Raw genomic sequence first — 21075 nt, 5'->3', positions numbered from 1 at the left:
AACACCTGCTGCTCACTGTCAACCCCCACTGGGCAAAAACTGGTTGAATCCATGTTGTTTCCACGTCATTTCAACACAAAAATCAATGTGATGACGTTGAATCAACGTGGAAAACTGATTGGATTTGCAAAAAGTCATCAACGTAAGGGAATTTCGTAAATCTAATGACATGGTGAAATGTTTTGTTGATTTAACATTGAATCCTCGTTAGTGTGTAAATCAAAACTCGACGTTGAAATGACCCAGTGGGTCACTACAAAAGGGACAGCAGAAATGTGCTACATACATCACAGAAGTCTTAACTTCAAACTGTCTGAATCTAGGCAAATGGAAGATCCAAAAGATAAGCCTTGTCCCATCTTAGCCAGGATTGAAATTATTTGCAACAAAATTAGAACACATTAGTGCTGTCTGTAACTGAATCACCTCTAATCCCACCTTGCTGCTTCGTGTGGATCTTGGAACTGTTCCAATTCATTCCAGTTAATTAAAAAAGAAAAAATACTGGAATTTTGGTGCAGGTACAGCCAACTAGTGCAAAAATAATATTGCGATTGTCAGAACGATACGATAGATTGTCAAAAATAATATCCCGATATGTAACTGTATCGAGTTTTTACCCCAATCACTAAGATGCACCACAGGGTGAATAGAACTAATGCATAGAATAGAATATTGTCACTGTACAACTTCACTCAAGCAAAGTAATGCAGTTTAGTTAAGTCATCTACAAAAGGAACAACTATTGCCATCCTGTCAATCATAGGGATCTATTCAATCCACATTGCAGAAGTTCAGCTTTACAGCGTGATAAAAATGTAAAGGAAATGTTCCCGCTTTAGGGGAAAATGCATTCACGGTAAACACTGCATATATCAGCTCAATTGGAAATGACCTTTACATTTCTAGCGCGGAATCTGTAACGCTTCAGCTTTACAGATGGAATAGGGCCCTTAGTGGAGTCATCTACAATAGGAAGAACAACTATTGCCATCCTCTCAATCAAAATATTCGACTTCAGTCCTATATTTACCTTGTATGTTGCAGGCTAAAGTGGTGGTTACATAAAGTTACCTACAAGTTAAGTACCTGAAATTATCCATTGTTATCCTCTTACCAGTTGAAATAGGACTCCATTTAATTTGTAAAAAAGGAACACTTGACAAGGTCTCTGTAAATATTAACATTTATTTAAGTATACAATTTAGTATTTCCATTGCTTTTTCCAACCTATTTTGAAAGTTTGATTTACATTGACATTTTAGTCATTTAGCAGATGCTCTTATCCAGAGCGACTTACAGTTAGTGAGTGCATACATTTTCCATACTGATGTCAGTATTACGGTTTCTTAATGCAGCAGTCACCTCGGTGTAGGATGGTACAAATTGAGACAGGCAATACGGTTGAAACAGCATCCATTTGGCTACTTCTGTACATACTGTAAAATGGAGTTTCACAGGCATCATCAGCATTATCAAAAATGAAAGCATTTAGGAGAGTGAAACCAAAGCCTTGTAGACGCTTCGTGCAAATGCCAATTTTAGTTCATTATTAGCTTTTGTATGGAGGCATTTACAGATTCATCGCACAAAAGTTAAACAAAAACTGGAAGATATTTCTAGATCTGCTGCTGAATATGAACACTGACCTGATAGCTAGTGACATAAATATGATTCTAATTTCAGCAGGGAGGAGAGAATAATATGTATTGTAACAGATACAGTAAATAAGAGAAAAGAAACAAAACCTAAATGATTCCTATGAGTCTATTTGAGTAGAAGTTATACTTTTTTGTAGTGATGATTTCCCCTCTGAAAGATAATACAGGACATCAGGACACCTCTGTAACCCATAATGAGTGGGACATTTCATAGTGTCAATCATAAATCGATTCTAATAAAAGTTCCTCGATGCAGAAGCTACTTTAAGAGCTCGTTGGAACACAACTATGACACTGCACTGTTACTCTTATAGTAAATTCAATTTTGAAATTGTGCGAAGATATAACAGCTTTGAACGTACAAGCATTGAGCACATTTACACGAGTCAATTTGGGCTTACAATTCTAATAAGTGGACTCCATATTAAAAAATAACTGTGCTAAACTAGGATCTCATTAAGAAAATTGAAGGTACAAAAAAGTAGGGTAAGAAAATAGTGTTATCTTGCATTACCAACAATAACGACACAAAAGGATCCCTTTCGTTTGTTACGTATATATCTCCCTTTCTTCATCGGCAGGGGAACAGAACATTTAAAGTAATACACCAATCAAATAGAACTAGAATTGCACACGGTTAATCCATCGGATACCGTACTACTTGAACCTGCTGTCTTCAGGCTGTCATAAGCATGACATAGCAGCAGTGTATTATTCCATAGGGCTAAATGTTCAGAACGTTGCAGATAGAAATATAATGTTAGCTGATAAGTGGATAAGAACTATTCTTGAGGACCGAGAATCATATCTATTCTACACAATATGTTTCTATCTCTGGACGTTCCGTGACATTGCACCCTCCTGAACAGACCCCAGGTGTCATTGGTGGTAATAACACCTTGTATTAGCTTACGACAAGCAATCTCGCAGTGTCACATGCAGTGGTGGTCAGCCTGAGCAAGTCAGCGTATTACCATGAACAGTTAGGACAGCTTATAATATTTGTATATCATGCTTTTAAACGGTGATGTGAGCGTTCTATGACAGAGTCGCAGGAAAGTGCTACCAGAGATACTCTACAGAGGGTATGTGACAAAACTTTACAGATTAAATGAACAAGGTATTGCACAGGTTAATAACAAAAGCAAAAAGGCAACAATAAATAAATTCATAGAACATTTACAATTTTAGTCAGGTTTTGGAAGATTTTAGGATCAGTTTAGTATCAGTTGTGTTGGGGAGGAGGACAAGAAACTTAACTAGTCATCCCATTCATCATCATCTTCGAAATCTTCTTCGTCATCATCATCCTCATCTTCATCTAGGAAATGTAAAAGCAGACTTGTTATCAAAATATAAAGAGATCTACATCTTTATATTAAGGGCAACTGGTAATAACACAATCCGGATTAATTATCAAAGAACACAAGTACTTAAATTCAGCGTCTTGACTTGCAGCTGCTCACCAATAAAGTCTAGGCATTAGCTCAGCGAGCCAACGTAAGTCTTCAGGTCTCAGGCAAGGTTATTAATCAAGCAAGTGCTGTTAACCGAATCACTTCCATCACACAGTCTGCTGTGTTGCCTTGGACTTTTCTGCTCTAACTCACTGCCTGATCACCGACAACGATGAGACAGCCTATAGGGAGGAGGTCAGAGACCTGGCCTTGTGGTGCCAGGACAACAACCTCTCCCTCAACGTGACCAAGACAAAGGAGATGATTGTGGACTACAGGAAAAAAAAGAGGACTGAGCACGCCCCCACTCTCATCGACGGGGCTGTAGTGGAACAGGTTGAGAGCTTCAAGTTCCTTGGTGTCCACATCACCAAAGAACTATCATGGTCCAAACACACCAAGACAGTCGTGAAGAGGGCACGACAAAGCCTATTCCCCCTCAGGAGACTGAAAAGATTTGGCATGGGTCCTCAGATCCTCAAAAAATTATACAGCTGCACCATCGAGAGCATCCTGACTGGTTGCATCACCGCCTGGTATGGCAACTGCTTGGCCTCCGACCGCAAGGCACTACAGAGGGTAGTGCGTACGGCCCAGTACATCACTGGGGCTAAGCTTCCTGCCATCCAGGACCTCTATACCAGGCGGTGTCAGAGGAAAGCCCTCAAAATTGTCAAAGACTCCAGCCACCCTAGTCATAGACTGTTCTCTCTGCTACCGCATGGCAAGCGGTACCGGAGTGCCAAGTCTAGGTCCAAAAGACTTCTCAACAGCTTCTACCCCCAAGCCATAAGACTCCTGAACAGCTAATCATGGCTACCCAGACTATTTGCACTGCCCCCCCACCCCATCCTTTTACGCTGCTGCTACTCTGTTAATTATTTATGATAGTCACTTTAACTCTGCCCACATGTACATATTACTTCAACTACCTCAACTAGCCGGTGCCCCCGCACATTGACTCTGCACCGGCACCCCCTTGTATATAGCCTCCCTACTGTTATTTTATTTGACTTTTGCTCTTTTTTTCTCAACACTTTTTTTGTTGTAGTTTAATTTTTACTTTTTTGTTAAAAATAAATGCACTGTTGGTTAAGGGCTGTAAGTAAGCATTTCACTGTAATGTCTGCACCTGTTGTATTCGGCGCATGTGGCCAATAAAATTTGATTTGAATATTCCTCATTGTTGTATATTTAAGCAATAAGGCCTGAGAGGGTGTGGTATATGGCCAATATACCACGGCTTAGCGCTGTTGCGGAGTGCCTGGATACAGCCCTTAGCCGTGGTATATTGGCCATATACCACAAACCCCTGAGGTGCCTTATTGCTTATTAGGACAGTAAAAATAATTATACCACAGCTTTCAGCCAAATCAGCATTCAGGGTTCGAACCACCCGGTTTATAATTCATGAATTTGTACTCCTCTGTTTTATTTATTTTTAGTGGTATTGTGTGTTGTCCTGTTCACTGTTGCAATGTTATGCCTCTTGGCCAGGTTGTTATTGTAAATGAGAATTGGTTCTCAATTGACTTATCTGGATAAATAAAGGTGAAATAAAATAAAACTGCCAGTGGGCACCTACCCGATGAGTGGATGGCTTTGCTCCTCTTCTGCATGACTTCCATAAGTGCCCCCACGATGCCTGCCGAGGGGGCCGGTGTAGGGGAGCCCGAGTCTGGGCTGTCTGGTACCTGACACACACACACACACACAGTTAAACACACACACACACACACACACACACACACACACACACACACAGTTAAACACACACACACACACACACACACACAAACATGGAAATACACTCAAACAGACAGACAGTGACTTACGGTTTTTAGCTGGATGCCCTGCCGTATCTGGTCGAGCAGCGCATCGCGCCCCACGGTGGTGGCCGGTGGCTTGGAGGCCGGTGGCTCTACCTTCTTCAGTTGGGTGCCCCCACGGATCTGCTCCAGCAGGGCCGACTTACCCCCAGAGCCCAGGGGTGAGTGGAGCGCCTCCACACCACCGTCCAGCTCTGGAGGGGGTGGGGGTCCAGGTGGGGGTGGGGGTGGTGGAGGAGGAGGTGGAGGAGGGGCTCCCCCGCCACCGGTGGGTGGTGCTGCTGGTGGGGGAGGTGGCGGTGGGGCCTGGGAGGCTAGGGTGGCGTGAGGGGGTGGCTGGTGGCCGTGGCCCCCTCTGTTGGGGGGTGGGGGAGGAGGGGGGGCTCCTAGGGCACCAGGCCTGGAGGGGGGAGGGGGGGGAGGGGCAGAGGTGGGGGCCCGAGAGGGTGGAGGTGGTGGCGGGGCACCCCGGCCACCTCGCGATGGTGGTGGTGGTGGTGGTGGGGGAGCTGGGCCCGAGCTGTGGGGTGGGGGAGGGGGAGGTGGCCCGCCCCGAGAGGGAGGAGGTGGTGGGGCTAGGTAGGACAAAGATGGAGAGAGATGGAAAAGAGGAGAGAGAGAGAGAGAGAGAGAGAGAGAGAGAGAGAGAGAGAGAGAGAGAGAGAGAGAGAGAAAGAGAAAGAGAGTGGTCAGTTTGACGGTCACAATATCCCATCCAGCAGGGTTTCGAATTACTGGGGTGCACAAGAGTGCTGAATGATCCCATTACAATTCAGGGCTCTCTCACTTTATATAAGCACTGAAAATAACTTGTGCATGCATCCCAAAAACATTGTTCCCAATTATAAGTTACCCCCCAAGAGTTCATGTGCAATTCAAACCCTGTCATCCAGATACTCTGTCTAAAATCACTCCACAGCCAAACCCCCCGGCCCCCCTCCCAACAGAACAGCAACTTGGCAACCATTGACAATTCAGGAGCTCAGAAATTCACTTCTGGCAACATTTTACATTATAGCCTTTCAATTCTGTTCATTTTAAATTCAGACAAACCAAACAGCAGTTGGCTTTACCCGGTTATGCAGGTCAAAGTTCACACAGTCAACACCTGAGGCAGAAACACACCAACCACCACTCTATGGAAACACACCGATAGTTACCTACCACACCACCTGGGCGGCCCTGGGAAAAGACCACATGAATAAGCCTCGCCTGGCTTTCACCATCTCATTACCAGTGGAGTGCATTCTAACCATTGACTTCATTAACTTCAGAGTTACAAGGAAGTTCATCACATTCACAGTGGGTGGCCTCCTTGATACTTGACATCAATGATTTATATACAGTGAGGGAAAAAAGTATTTGATCCCCTGCTGATTTTGTACGTTTGCCCACTGACAAAGAAATGATCAGTCTATCATTTTAATGGTAGGGTTATTTTAACAGTGAGAGACAGAATACAGTGGGGGAAAAAAGTATTTAGTCAGCCACCAATTGTGCAAGTTCTCCCACTTAAAATATGAGAAAGGCCTGTAATTTTCATCATAGGTACACGTCAACTATGACAGACAAAATGAGAAAAAATATCCTGAAAATCACATTGTAGGATTTTTTATGAATTTATTTGCAAATTATGGTGGAAAATAAGTATTTGGTCAATAACAACAAAAGTTTCTCAATACTTTGTTATATACCCTTTGTTGGCAATGACACAGGTCAAACGTTTTCTGTAAGTCTTCACAAGGTTTTCACACACTGTTGCTGGTATTTTGGCCCATTCCTCCATGCAGATCTCCTCTAGAGCAGTGATGTTTTGGGGCTGTCGCTGGGCAACACGGACTTTCAACTCCCTCCAAAGATTTTCTATGGGGTTGAGATCTGGAGACTGGCTAGGCCACTCCAGGACCTTGAAATGCTTCTTACGAAGCCACTCCTTCGTTGCTCAGGCGGTGTGTTTGGGATCATTGTCATGCTGAAAGACCCAGCCACGTTTCATCTTCAATGCCCTTGCTGATGGAAGGAGGTTTTCACTCAAAATCTCACGATACATGGCCCCATTCATTCTTTCCTTTACACGGATCAGTCGTCCTGGTCCCTTTGCAGAAAAACAGCCCCAAAGCATGATGTTTCCACCCCCATGCTTCACAGTAGGTATGGTGTTCTTTGGAGGCAACTCAGCATTCTTTGTCCTCCAAACACGACGAGTTGAGTTTTTACCAAAAAGTTATATTTTGGTTTCATCTGACCATATGACATTCTCCCAATCCTCTTCTGGATCATCCAAATGCACTCTAGCAAACTTCAGACGGGCCTGGACATGTACTGGCTAAAGCAGGGGGACACGTCTTGCACTGCAGGATTTGAGTCCCTGGCGGCGTAGTGTGTTACTGATGGTAGGCTTTGTTACTTTGGTCCCAGCTCTCTGCAGGTCATTCACTAGGTCCCCCCGTGTGGTTCTGGGATTTTTGCTCACCGTTCTTGTGATCATTTTGACCCCACGGGGTGAGATCTTGCGTGGAGCCCCAGATCGAGGGAGATTATCAGTGGTCTTGTATGTCTTCCATTTCCTAATAATTGCTCCCACAGTTGATTTCTTCAAACCAAGCTGCTTACCTATTGCAGATTCAGTCTTCCCAGCCTGGTGCAGGTCTACAATTTTGTTTCTGGTGTCCTTTGACAGCTCTTTGGTCTTGGCCATAGTGGAGTTTGGAGTGTGACTGTTTGAGGTTGTGGACAGGTGTATTTTATACTGATAACAAGTTCAAACAAGTGCCATTAATACAGGTAACGAGTGGAGGACAGAGGAGCCTCTTAAAGAAGAAATTACAGGTCTGTGAGAGCCAGAAATCTTTCTTGTTTGTAGGTGACCAAATACTTATTTTCCACCATAATTTGCAAATAAATTCATAAAAAATCCTACAATGTGATTTTCTGGATTTTTTTTCTCAATTTGTCTGTCATAGTTGACGTGTACCTATGATGAAAATTACAGGCCTCTCTCATCTTTTTAAGTGGGAGAACTTGCACAATTGGTGGCTGACTAAATACTTTTTCCCCCCACTGTAACAGCAAAAGATTCCAGAAAAACGCATGTCAAAAATGTTATAAATTGATTTGCATTTTAATGAGGGAAATAAGTATTTGACCCCTCTGCAAAACATGACTTAGTACTTGGTGGCAAAACCCTTGTTGGCAATCAGACGTTTCTTGTAGTTGGCCACCAGTTTTGCACACATCTCAGGAGGGATTTTGTCCCACTCCTCGTTGCGGATCTTCTCCAAGTCATTAAGGTTTCAAGGCTGACGTTTGGCAACTCGAACCTTCAGCTCTCTCCACAGATTTTCTATGGGATTAAGGTCTGGAGACTGGCTAGGCCACAGGCGGTATTGAATTGTCACCTCAAATCTCTCGACCTGTGTGCACCTACGCTGTAAACTTTCATTCATAGGCTATGTTGTAGCAACCTCATGATGGGTATAGGGAAAATGTTAGTATCATGTAGTAGCCTAAACCTATCTCTGTTACATTGAACTGGGTGAATGGAATATGAATGAGAGTCATCCAATATGCTGTAATAGAAATAAGGCCATGCTCATGAAAAAAAAAAAAAGGTCCTACCTCATCTTAAACGGCACTGACCGCCACTGATTTACATATAGGCCTAATGAAAAATAATATAGTAATGTGTATTTAAATGTAGCAATTCAACAACAAAAGCCTTTGAGCCTGTGCATCTTTTAGGCCTACAGCATGTCATCGGCTTGTTGCTAATTAACAAAGTTATGCAACACCCAATTCCCCTGTGTGAAAAAGTAATTGCCCCTTTATACTCAATAACTGGTTGTGCAACCTTTAGCTGCAATGACTGCAACCAAATGCTTCCCGTAGTTGTTGATCAGTCTCTTACATCGCTGTGGAGGAATTTTGGCACACTGTTGCATGCAGAACTGCTTTAACTCAGCTGCTTTTTGGGGTTTTCAAGCATGAACTGCTCATTTCAAGTCCTGCCACAACATCTCAATTGGGATTAGGTCTGGACTTTGACTAGGCCATTCCAAGACTTCAAATTTGTTGGGCTTTGTTTGGCTTCCGTGTTTTAAAAGCTTTCGAAAATGAGGTGGATAGCATTGCATTTATTAATATCTACATTAGTTTTTGCCACATTTATAAATGCCTGGCTATGAAAAGCCAAGTGACATTAACTCCTAATGTACTGACCTGTTGCAACCACTGTGATTATTATTTGACCCTGCTGGTCATCTATGAAGGTTTGAACATCTTGGAGAAAAATCTGGCCTTAATGGCCATGTACTGTTATAATCTCCACCCGGCACTGCCAGAAGGGGACTGGCCACCCCTCAGAGCCTGGTTCCTCTCTAGGTTTCTGCCTTTCTAGGGAGTTTTTCCTAGCCACCATGCTTCTACATCTGCATTGCTTGCTGTTTGTGGTTTTAGGCTGGGTTTCTGTATAGCACTTTGTGGCATCTGCTGATGTAAAAAGGGCTTTATAAATACATTTGATTGATTGATTGATTGATTGATTGATTGATTGATTCTGTTACAGACACCATAATGCATACTTTTAAATTATATGTGAGAAACATTAAAAAATATATATATAAATATATTTTCCTTAAAGTACATTGGGGAAAAAAGTATTTAGTCAGCCACCAATTGTGCAAGTTCTCCCACTTAAAAAGATGAGAGAGGCCTGTAATTTTCATCATAGGTACACGTCAACTATGACAGACAAATTGAGAAAAAATAATCAAGAAAATCACATTGTAGGATTTTTTATGAATTTATTTGCAAATTATGGTGGAAAATAAGTATTTGGTCACCTACAAACAAGAAAGATTTCTGGCTCTCACAGACCTGTAACTTCTTCTTTAAGAGGCTCCTCTGTCCTCCACTCGTTACCTGTATTAATGGCACCTGTTTGAACTTGTTATCAGTATAAAATACACCTGTCCACAACCTCAAACAGTCACACTCCAAACTCCACTATGGCCAAGACCAAAGAGCTGTCAAAGGACACCAGAAACAAAATTGTAGACCTGCACCAGGCTGGGAAGACTGAATCTGCAATAGGTAAGCAGCTTGGTTTGAAGAAATCAACTGTGGGAGCAATTATTAGGAAATGGAAGACATACAAGACCACTGATAATCTCCCTCGATCTGGGGCTCCACGCAAGATCTCACCCCGTGGGGTCAAAATGATCACAAGAACGGTGAGCAAAAATCCCAGAACCACACGGGGGGACCTAGTGAATGACCTGCAGAGAGTTGGGACCAAAGTAACAAAGCCTACCATCAGTAACACACTACGCCGCCAGGGACTCAAATCCTGCAGTGCAAGACGTGTCCCCCTGCTTAAGCCAGTACATGTCCAGGCCCGTCTGAAGTTTGCTAGAGTGCATTTGGATGATCCAGAAGAGGATTGGGAGAATGTCATATGGTCAGATGAAACCAAAATAGAACTTTTTGGTAAAAACTCAACTCGTCGTGTTTGGAGGACAAAGAATGCTGAGTTGCATCCAAAGAACACCATACCTACTGTGAAGCATGGGGGTGGAAACATCATGCTTTGGGGCTGTTTTTCTGCAAAGGGACCAGGACGACTGATCCGTGTAAAGGAAAGAATGAATGGGGCCATGTATCGTGAGATTTTGAGTGAAAACCTCCTTCCATCAGCAAGGGCATTGAAGATGAAACGTGGCTGGGTCTTTCAGCATGACAATGATCCCAAACACACCGCCCGGGCAACGAAGGAGTGGCTTCGTAAGAAGCATTTCAAGGTCCTGGAGTGGCCTAGCCAGTCTCCAGATCTCAACCCCATAGAAAATCTTTGGAAGGAGTTGAAAGTCCGTGTTGCCCAGCGACAGCCCCAAAACGTCACTGCTCTAGAGGAGATCTGCATGGAGGAATGGGCCAAAATACCAGCAACAGTGTGTGAAAACCTTGTGAAGACTTACAGAAAACGTTTGACCTGTGTCATTGCCAACAAAGGGTATATAACAAAGTATTGAGAAACTTTTGTTGTTATTGACCAAATACTTATTTTCCACCATAATTTGCAAATAAATTCATTAAAAATCCTACAATGTGATTTTCTGGATTTTTTTTCCTCAATTCGTCTGTCATAGTTGACGTGTACCAATGATGAAAATTACAGGCCTCTCTCATCTTTTTAAGTGGGAGAACTTGCACAATTGGTGGCTGACTAAATACTTTTTTCCCCACTGTATGTATTTTTAAGATGACTAATGTTACCGTCCACACTACAACAACAACATACTTAAATACATGTTATTTTGTCCTTGAAACATTTAATTGAAATACTGTAGAATTATAATAATAATAATAATAATAATAATAATAATAATAATATGCCATTTAGCAGACGCTTTTATCCAAAGCGACTTAGTCATGCGTGCATAAATTTTTTGTGTATGGGTGGTCCCGGGGATCGAACCCACTACCCTGGCGTTACAAGCGCCATGCTCTACCAATTGAGCTTCATTCCTATGGAGAAATGCTCCTACTGGGGAGAGCCAATATGGCCGACTGGTAGCTTCAAAGCTTTTCAATTGCCAATACATAGCATCAGCAATCCAGGGTTTATATACATCATTGCTTGAGATACAAGGAACTCAGAGGATGGTTCAGGTGAGCTCACCTTGCCTACGGAGCTCGTTCTTGACGGCCTCCACCCCTCCTTTCTTTTCGATGAAGTCGTAGATAACCTTGGAGGTCTCCTTGTCCTTCAGCTGGGCCTCTGAGATGCCACACATGTCAAACAGGTTCTTTAGCTCCGGGTCCAGGTTATTCAACTGGGGCAGAGAAATAGAGATAGCGAAAGACCGGGTCAGCACACAATTCAAAACAGACAGATCTTTGTTTTTCTTGGCATTTTATCCAGAGTGGATGGAATCTGTAGTGTTTTGAAAATGGCTACAATTACGCTGTACATATAACCATGGCCTGCCAAATACAAAAATGCAATGCCAATTCCATTTAACTTATAAAACTTAATATAGAGCCGGCAAGAATCAAATTATTTTGTCAATCTAAGTGCCATTCTGCCATCTTCTGGATGAAAAGGGGTATTGCACCAGGTTGTGCGCACGACACAACACATGGCCTTTAACTGTCTACTTTGTGTTTGTTCAATCATAATTGTGTAATACTTGTGTAAACATTAAAATCAAATCGTCCATATCTTCAAACCCCTCTGATCTCTGCAGTTAGTATTTTTTGCTTTGGCATGAAAGAGTGTGCGTGATACTTCTGTATGCATGATTAGTCAAGTAAATAGACATGCAATTAAGCCCAAGGGAATGGGGTTCAATCAGTCATGCTCATTACTGTCATTAAAACAGACTGTAACGAGCTGTCCATTAACGAGCTCTGTGGTCCACTTGGTTCTTAGTGACATGCATCACTGACTGCAGATTCAGACTGTGTTTTAGATGTCTTCCTCCGTCTCATTCCGGATTGAATTCAAAACCCTCCTGCTGACTTTCCAGTGTATTCATGGCAATACCCCTCCTTATCTCAAAGAACTGCTCTCCCTCCATAACCCCACCCGCACCCTCAGGTCAAGCGATAGCCTGCTCCTCCACGCCCCCAGGACTAAGTGCCGCTCCTTGGGGGATCGGGCTTTCAGCTAGACCGCCCCCAGCCTCTGGAATGCCCTCCCAGACTACCTGAAGGCACCACAGACTCTGGGCTCCTTTAAAATGGCCTAAAGACCTTTCTCTTTAGGAAGTCTTTCTGTTCATAGCGGTGTTCCTTGTTGTCCTTGTCCCTTGTAGCCTCAGCTGTGTTCCCCTTGAAGTGTCAGCTGTGTTCTTTGGTGTCCTTGTCCCTTGTAGTGTCAGCTGTGTTCTTTAGTGTCCTTGTCCCTTGTAGTGTCAGCTGTGTTCTTTGGTGTCCTTGTCCCTTGTAGTGTCAGCTGTGTTCCTTGTTGTCCTTGTCCCTTGTAGTCTCAGCTGTGTTCTTTGGTGTCCTTGTCCCTTGTAGTCAGCTGGGTTCTTTGTTGTCCTTGTCCCTTGTAGTGTCAGCTCTGTTCTTTGGTGTCCTTGTCCCTTGTAGTCAGCTGGGTTCTTTGTTGTCCTTGTCCCTTGTAGTCTCAGCTGGGTTCTTTGTGTCAGTTATCCTGTCTTATTGTGTCAATTTTTTTCCCTATTTGGTTTTTCTAATATTGGCAAAACCACTTTACTTTTTTGAAGCATAGCTGCCCAAAACAGTGACAAACAATTTTCTGGAATATTCGGGGTTGCAAGAGGGGCTTGTATGACAGCATTGGGTGTATGATAAGTATGCGCTGTATCCAACAGAGGCCATTGTGTGGGTCAATCATGGGTCGGCCACACAGGTCACCATTGTGTGCCCATGAAGGGTCCGGTGTGTGTATGTGTGTGTGGGGGGGGGGGGGGGGGGGGGGGAGTTACTCACATCGAAGCCTGTGTTTGGGTCCCAGCCCACATGGCCGATGTGCCTGAAGAGAGACACACAGGACAGACAGGGATGAGCACATACATACGTGTACCCACACACAAGTCAGTTCACAAACACGTGTGCGGCTGCGCATTGTACAAGCAGCAACAAACACGTGTAAGCACAGACCCTCATGTAAACCCACTGGCTTGTGCACGCACACATGCACAATTCTGAATGCACACAAACACAATTGAGCCATTGAAGAGGTTCACAAGACACAATGAAGCACGCCCTCAAACGTGAGTGACAAGCTCAATACGTTACACAACTTCACAGAACATACATACAGGAAAACTCCTGCTGCGCTACATTTCTCTACACAGACCCGTCTGAAGTGTACTCTAGAAGGAAGGGTGGTCCACTCACTGGAAGTTGCTGGGGGTGCCTATGTCTGCCTTGGTGAGCTTCTTCCTCTTGCCCTTCACTTTCTTCTCCTTCTTGCTGAAGCTGCTGTGCAGCATGTTGTTGACGTGGTGTGGCTGGGGCTGCTGCTGGTGATGATGGTGGTGGTGGTGGGAGTTGTGGAAGCGCACATTGTTGATCTCCGGGTTCTTGATGTCAACCGTGGCCATAGGGAGAGCTGGGCCTTTAGGAGGAGGGAGAGAAGGAGGAGGGAGAGAAGGAAGAAAGGGAGAAACTGTTAGAACTAGAAGCTCAGAACCAGTGCTGGGAAGCTCTCACAAAATGAGTGGGACCCTTTTTCATTATTCATAAGCGACTCGAGAGTAACATTAATTTGCATACTTGACTGGCAGTAAAAAGCCTACTGTATAACTTGGTCTGTGTTGTGACTATGGTAGTCTAAAACCCATCAATATCACTATCTTTTTTTAAACATAATTTGAAACGACAAGGGAAACAGTTCAGGACAGGTCAATCTCACAGCTGACAATGCAGGACCACACACAATAAAACCCTAGTCTTTCGATGTATTTAGAACTATTTCAAGATAGTGTAAAGACAACTAACAGAGGGCACTAATTGTCCACTACACACATGCCAGGACCTTTGTGAATTTCTAGAACCCTAACACCAGCGTGTCCTGGGGTTCCAAACAACAGTCAGTATACAATCCATTTAAATTATAATTCAGATTAGCGAAAAGGTTTTACATTAATGCAAATTTTTTTTACATCAATGTCAATCATGTGCATTCATTTCTTAATTCACTAGAATTGAAATGGGATCTGCTTGACGACAAACCTACCGTTAAACACCTCTCTCTGCCAGTTCTTAATCCTCAGTTCTTTTAGCACCACACACTCCTCCTCCTCTTCCTCAAAAGGACAAGGGCAGGACAACGGCATATAAAACCCATCCACAAGCAGCACTGAACACCCAAGCAGACCCAACCAGTCTTCCAACTTCAACTCACTGTCCTATGACTCCGATAAAGACAGACTTGATAAAGAGGTTGTGCAATACATCCTTGTTCCATCCAGATGATACAACGTTGGGAAGACCAATGGACTAACCGACCGGTGAGGCTCTCAAACTGCCTGTGGCTAGGCCAGCCAATAGCACAGCAGTCTTTCACAGACTAAACAACTAAAATAATAAATCTGGTTGAAATCCAGTGTTTGTCCTCCCGGTGTGTGTGTGTGTTTGTTGTAATTTAGGTGACATCAGTTAAGTCAAACCCAGAGTCACACAAAGACAGTTTTGGTCAACTTCAGAGCTGGGAGCCATGTTTCTGCCTTGGACAATTAATTTCATCCATTCATGTTGAACATCTAGCACTTGGTTTAAAATTCTGCTAATTCTTTGGACTGTTATTGGTCAATATTACCCAGGAGGCACCAACATGGCTGCTATGGATGATGTTTAGGAACTTCATAATAATAACGCCATCTGATTGAAACTGCAACGGCCAACTGTATCGGAGCTAGGTCTGTTAACTACTCTTGCATGATGAATTACCTTGCCTGAGACCTAGGTTAGGCTTCAGATCAGTGGGCTAACACAGTCTTCTGGAATGCAGATGACCCGTGTTCAACCCGTCAGTCACACAAACTCTCAGTACATGGCTGTGGTCAAACTTCCCCAGTCCAGGCATTTAAGCACACTCCTTGAGTCCAAGTTAATCTCCACAAAATGCAGTTGGATCTGACATAATCAGTAATCCACAGCTAATCCCAACCAAATCCTTGGATTCCCTACAAATGTTAGAAGTCTCAGCTATCGACGAGGACATGCATGTATGACTTTGAAAGATCCCTCGCCTTGAGACACGTTTACCCTAATCTTTCCACTTCATTGGGAGCTTTCAATGGAGAACTTGCAAAGAATCCATGCAGTGGTACCATTCAGATGTAGCCGTTTGGCTGTACGTAAGTCAATGATTGACAGTCCACGCTAATGGTTGTCCTCCCGTCCATTTTAGGCTTCAGAAACCTAATAAATGTAATCATTCAATATCAATAAATATTCAAGTGCTTCCTTTCCCAAAGCACACACTGCCAACATGACAGTGAATTACGACAAGGAAAACAAAATGAACATATTGAAGGAGGGGAGGGAAGCTCCCAAAGCAAAGAGCGAATCTAGGGCAAATGTGTCGTCTTGTTAGTTTCACACTCAATAATGGGACTGACATATCCCAAACAATATCCTTTCACCATGGAGAATAGTCCTTCTATAGGATCCCTACATTTGGGTCCATTTGCATGGATGGATGTGAAGTTAGATTTCAGCCGATTAGTACATTCAATTTAAGGTATGCTGTATACAAGTCTCTGTGAGAAGACTGATTTAAAGAGAGAGAGAGTTGGCAGTTGGACATGCACTGAGAGACCCATGTGGTTTGCACATGGCACACAGGAGGCCCCATGCTGCACAACAGATTAACCCTAAAGCCCGATGTTAGGGCTAAACATTACAGTGTCAACAGAGTCATACTCAGAGTGAGTGCATGTGTGTGTGTACACATGGATGTGTACTCATACGAATTTGATTTAGCCTATTTCTTTAAAGGAACTGACCCGTCTTATCATGCCATATCGCAAAGGGGTGTGTGTGTGTGTGTACATACATGTATACTACTATACATTTGATTTTGCCTGACGGATTATAGGAGACTTATGCTTTTTAAAAGTAAAATAACAAAGGATTGTGTCCCACTACAACATGTTGAAGATCAACATTTGGACTATAAAAATCGGTACAATTCAAAGAATGGACAACATACCATTTGCAGGGTCGCGTCTTTTCTCTGCAAAACAAAACGGGCACAATTATAATTTCGCAGCCAATTCAGGAGGCAATAGCCACAGCTATCAGAGCGATAGAGAGTGTATATGGAAGTGTGAAAGGAGAATCAAAGTGTTTGGAAAGTGTTCAGAGTTAGTTTATGAGAGTCAGATGGACAGACTGAAATAGGATGGAAGTCTGTGGAAAGGTAGCCACTGCAGGCGAGAGAGAATGGCAGTTCCATTCAGACCCTGGGCGGAGGATAAATTGTTGCAAGTTCAGAAAAGATGCAAAGACAAAAAAAATTGTAGTGGAAAAACAGTAGAGAAATAAACTAGCTGTCCCTAACATACCATTACAGTAGTCCCTTTCCCAGCCCCATGTCTTTGGAAACTCACTCCTCACAGCAAGAGCAGCACACTTCAAAGGCTGGCAAGCAGAGAGGAACAGAGCGATATTGAGGGAAGCCAGAGAGGAACATCACAGCCTTTAACACAGAGAGACCCTCTGCTGTTTTTACTAGACAGACATACCACTGACTTTCCAACAGCAACCAGCAGAAAAACTGACGCAGGGCTCAATTCCAAACCCATTCCTAGACCCTTGTTGACCCCAAATGAACCCCCTCGCAGAGTTACAAGATACGTCTAAGTCAAAATTATGTGTTGATTCGGGATTGGGCCCTGTGGGCTTGTTAGTAGTAGAGCAGGGAGATAAATTGGTGCTTTCTTTACTTCCCCTGTCCAGGGGGTCAAAGGCTGAGGTGATGAGAAAGCAGAGGTAGTGTAGACTGAGCCCGCGGGGCCACTGTAGTTACCCGTTTTACGTTGCCGTCTGCCGAGTAGGTCTTTCAGTGCAGCTCTAAATCGCTTGGCCTCTTCCTCGCTAGCGAAGTTCAGGCCTACCTGGCAGTTCTGGAGATAGAGAGGGGAAAGAGAGATCAGTCATTTTATAAAGACACTGTCTATTTTGGGTCCACAAGCTTTCAAGCGGAGATAGTATACTTACATCTCCTGCGAACGAAATGAAATACGACCTCGAGCTGTTGATTGAGAAGTTATTGTAGAGCTCCTGTTCAAACATGGTTTTCCCTTCCTGACAAGAGAGAAATAACAGTCACTGAAATTCCTATATTGGCAGCACAGAGAGGGATTTCCTCAGGAAAGGTATTAAGCTAGTGAGGCTAGGCTACCTTCAACCATCCTCCATCTAATGCACTCATTCACCTTGATGTCAAAGACCCTGATGAAGTAGGACCTCAGAGGGTTATCCTTGATCAGACAGGCCACTCCGCAGCACCTCTTCACCCAGGACGAGCTCCTGTCTGCCCCATACACCTGGACCACCGCTGTGCACAGGGTCTGAGGACAACATCACAATGGCCGTGTGTGAGCGTTACTTACAGCAAAGTAAAAAACCCTATAGTGACACATTTAGAGCGTGTGAAATGTTTCACAGTGCCGTTTATCACATCTCTATGTTAATAAAATGTGATTAAAAAGTGCAGCGTTGGACTGCACATCACTTTTTTCTTCACGAAACTGACTACATTCAACAACTTGTTACATGGGACCCCTTGTTAACAAGCCTAACTAGTGGAATGCCTCTAGGGGCCAATGAGTAGGTTATGACAGTATAGAGGAAGAGGAACACATCCACGAACAAGAAACACTGATTAGATGCCCCGGGAACATATAGTACAAGGTTTGCAAATCAGACACCCTGAGCAGACCCGATAGAGAATGATAGACATAGCCAGTGGCCACACAATCCAGAGCTTGGTTTTCTGTCACCATGGACACAGAGCGACCTGTGGAAATCACTAAGGAGACCACAAGGAAGAGGAAATACCACTCCGGCTTGCTTCCTCTTCCTCTTCTATGATTTATTATTGCGGGTACGAGAGAGAGAACACGAGGAAGCACTTCACGCCCCATACTCACACCTCATCATAACACAGGAAAGGTCACTGGCCAGACCATAGGCTAAGTCTAAATGTTCCCAAATCCCATGGTAGGAAAAAGCTTATGGGATAGACAGAACACACATCCAGCAATGGCTCTGTCTTACTAGACACTCAGCTTTGACTTTGGCATGTGGTGCTGCCCCTAAAATAATGTTATTTATCTGGACAGGGTACTGTAGGTTATGGTAGTCTTTCCACTGGCTTGTCATTTTACACTTTTGTTCATCTAATGCAGCTTCTCAAGAATAAACTGATTTGACTTTCACAAATACCTTCTTAGCCTTCAGCATTGGGAACATATGTATGTTCTGACCTAACCCATTCACAGACGCTAACTACCTTTAGCGCCTATTGACGATAGCATCTTCTGGCCAGGGGAGTTTTGTTAAGAGCGCTGACACTTCTTCTGAAAGTTAAAACGCATTGCTTAAGGTACCGTTTTGGAAAGATAAGGAATGTACACTGAACAAAAATATAAACACAACATGTAAAGTGTTGGTCTCATGTTTCACGAGTTGAAATAAAAAAATCCCAGACATTTTCCATACGCACAAAAAGCTTATTTCTCAAATGTCGGCCACAAATTTGTTTGTATTCCTGTTAGAGATCATTTCTCCTTTGCCAAGATAATCCATCCACCTGACAGGGGTGGTATATCAAGAAGCGGATTAAACAGCATGATCATTACACAGGTGCACCTTGTGCTGGGGACAATAAAACACCACTTCTTCACCTGTGTGATCGTCTGGGGGGGGGGGGGGGGGGGGGGGGCTGAGGAGTATATATGTCTGTAATAAAGCCCTTTTGTGGAGAAAAACTCATTCTGATTGGCTGATTCATTAGGCCCTAATCTATGGACTTCACATGACTGGGCAGTGGTGCAGCCATGGGTGGGCCTGGGAGGGCATAGACCCACCCATGGCTGCACCCCTGCCCAGTCATGTGAAGTCCATAGATTAGGGTCTAATTAATTTATTTCAATTGACTGATTTCCTTATATGAACTGTAACAATAAAATCTTTGAAATTGTTGCGTTTATATTTTTGTTCAGTATATTTTTCATATCAGCAAGGATTTTTTTCTTTTTTAAAGGACAAATTACTACACAACTTTATTGTTTTGGGGTTCATATTTCCATGTTACAGAGCTTGTTTACGGAAAACAGATGGAAGACAGTCATACCTGTGCTAATTAGCTAACTGCATATGTGAACAACAGTGTGTAAACGGAAGATGGACGCCACAAACGTGTTGTCACTGAAATATACTGTCAGCTGCAACTGTTAAAACTGTGTATATTTTGCACGTAGAGGGCTTTATGTTTCTAGAACCGTACCGCAAGATTCCCGTTTAGATGGAGTTGGCTGTTTTGGCTGCCAGAGACAATTCACCTCTAAACAGAACATGGTCCTTGGACTATAAGGATTAACGTTAGGCTCCTTTTGTCCATTATTGGGCTAGTTCTGACCATATTCCCTATTGTGCAAACACACAAGCTAATGTCTTCCCTCGGGATGTTGCAATGTCTGTCAAACTAAAACAAAATACTGAAGTGCAAAAATTCCAGACTGCAGTGCGTCAGTAGGCAGTACTTAATACATGAGCAGCAGTGCAGTCAATTTATAACACACACAGTCGCTTGCAACATTAGGTCAACGTTGTATCGGCTATGTTTATTAATTATGGGGCATGCGCTGCATTATAATAGTGACGTTTGCATCTCTGTTTACATACAGGGGTAAACTAATAGGTCAGGGGCAAAGGTTCACATTTCCAAGCCAATTTCTTGACAGCAAATCCCTTTGACAGGCAAACAGCTCTGCTTGCCCATAGTCTGCCCTGCATCTTTCCAGCAAAGCCATGGAAAAAGCTGCTGAGCTGTTATGGGTCTTATCGGCCTGCAGCCAGGCTATTGCCTAACGTTAGCCTACATAACAGTACACGAACAGTTTGCAAATAGCCTAACACAATATTTTCGCAAAGTTGCAGGTAGATAAATTGCATTTGAGAGCTTAGCGTGGTCGTAAACAAGACAACTTACAATGCATTTCCTGCCCAGGTAGTTGAAGAGGCATTCGTTCTCTTGCGGGGTGAGGAGTATGGAACCAATATTTCCAACCCGCCGTTGCGGAGGATGGCTATTCATGTTCTCAAATAATTTCCAGATAAACAAAATTAACTGTTTTACTCTTGAATATTACATAAAATTCGTGCAGTCTTTGGTCACCATGGCCTGCAACTGCATCATCTCATTACGTTATTTCTAAGGTAGCTAGAGGCCTGCAAAATGAAATATTTCTGGATCCCGGTTGTTGAATAACAGCGTCACCATGCCCCAGGGGCCTCGAACAATCCGTGGTAACCCCAATCTTTGCATAGGGCAAATTCTAAACTTTCATTCGGAACTCCAGCTGCAACATCGATACATCCATCCAACATGGCACGGCAGGCAGTGTGAAGGAACAACCA

The 21075-nt window shown here is 43.4% G+C and overlaps 1 protein-coding gene across 3 annotated transcripts; it reads right to left on the bottom strand.

Annotated features, from left to right (window-relative positions):
• Positions 1 to 1169: 1169 nt before the first annotated feature.
• LOC311148420 (actin nucleation-promoting factor WASL-like) lies at positions 1170 to 20752 on the bottom strand (the record flags this gene model as incomplete). 3 transcript variants are annotated; one of them, XM_084185388.1, is made up of 11 exons in its annotated part: positions 1170 to 2982; positions 4704 to 4812; positions 4954 to 5522; positions 11627 to 11780; positions 13408 to 13450; positions 13819 to 14038; positions 16640 to 16663; positions 17459 to 17555; positions 17650 to 17736; positions 17868 to 18002; positions 20648 to 20752. In XM_084185388.1, 11 exons carry the CDS (start codon positions 20750 to 20752, stop codon positions 2921 to 2923), a joined length of 1605 nt encoding a protein of 534 aa, XP_084041514.1. In that variant the 3' UTR covers positions 1170 to 2920. The 3 variants fall into 3 exon arrangements, with proteins under 3 accessions (XP_084041514.1, XP_084041513.1, XP_084041515.1); XM_084185387.1 differs by lacking the exon at positions 16640 to 16663 and having other exon boundaries at positions 13819 to 14089; XM_084185389.1 differs by lacking the exon at positions 16640 to 16663.
• Between the last annotated feature and the right edge of the window lie 323 nt (positions 20753 to 21075).

This window comes from Coregonus lavaretus (genome assembly GCF_964263955.1).
Source record: "Coregonus lavaretus genome assembly, chromosome: 21".
Taxonomy (NCBI): domain Eukaryota; kingdom Metazoa; phylum Chordata; class Actinopteri; order Salmoniformes; family Salmonidae; genus Coregonus; species Coregonus lavaretus.
This window is presented reverse-complemented; position numbering and strand designations above follow the sequence as displayed.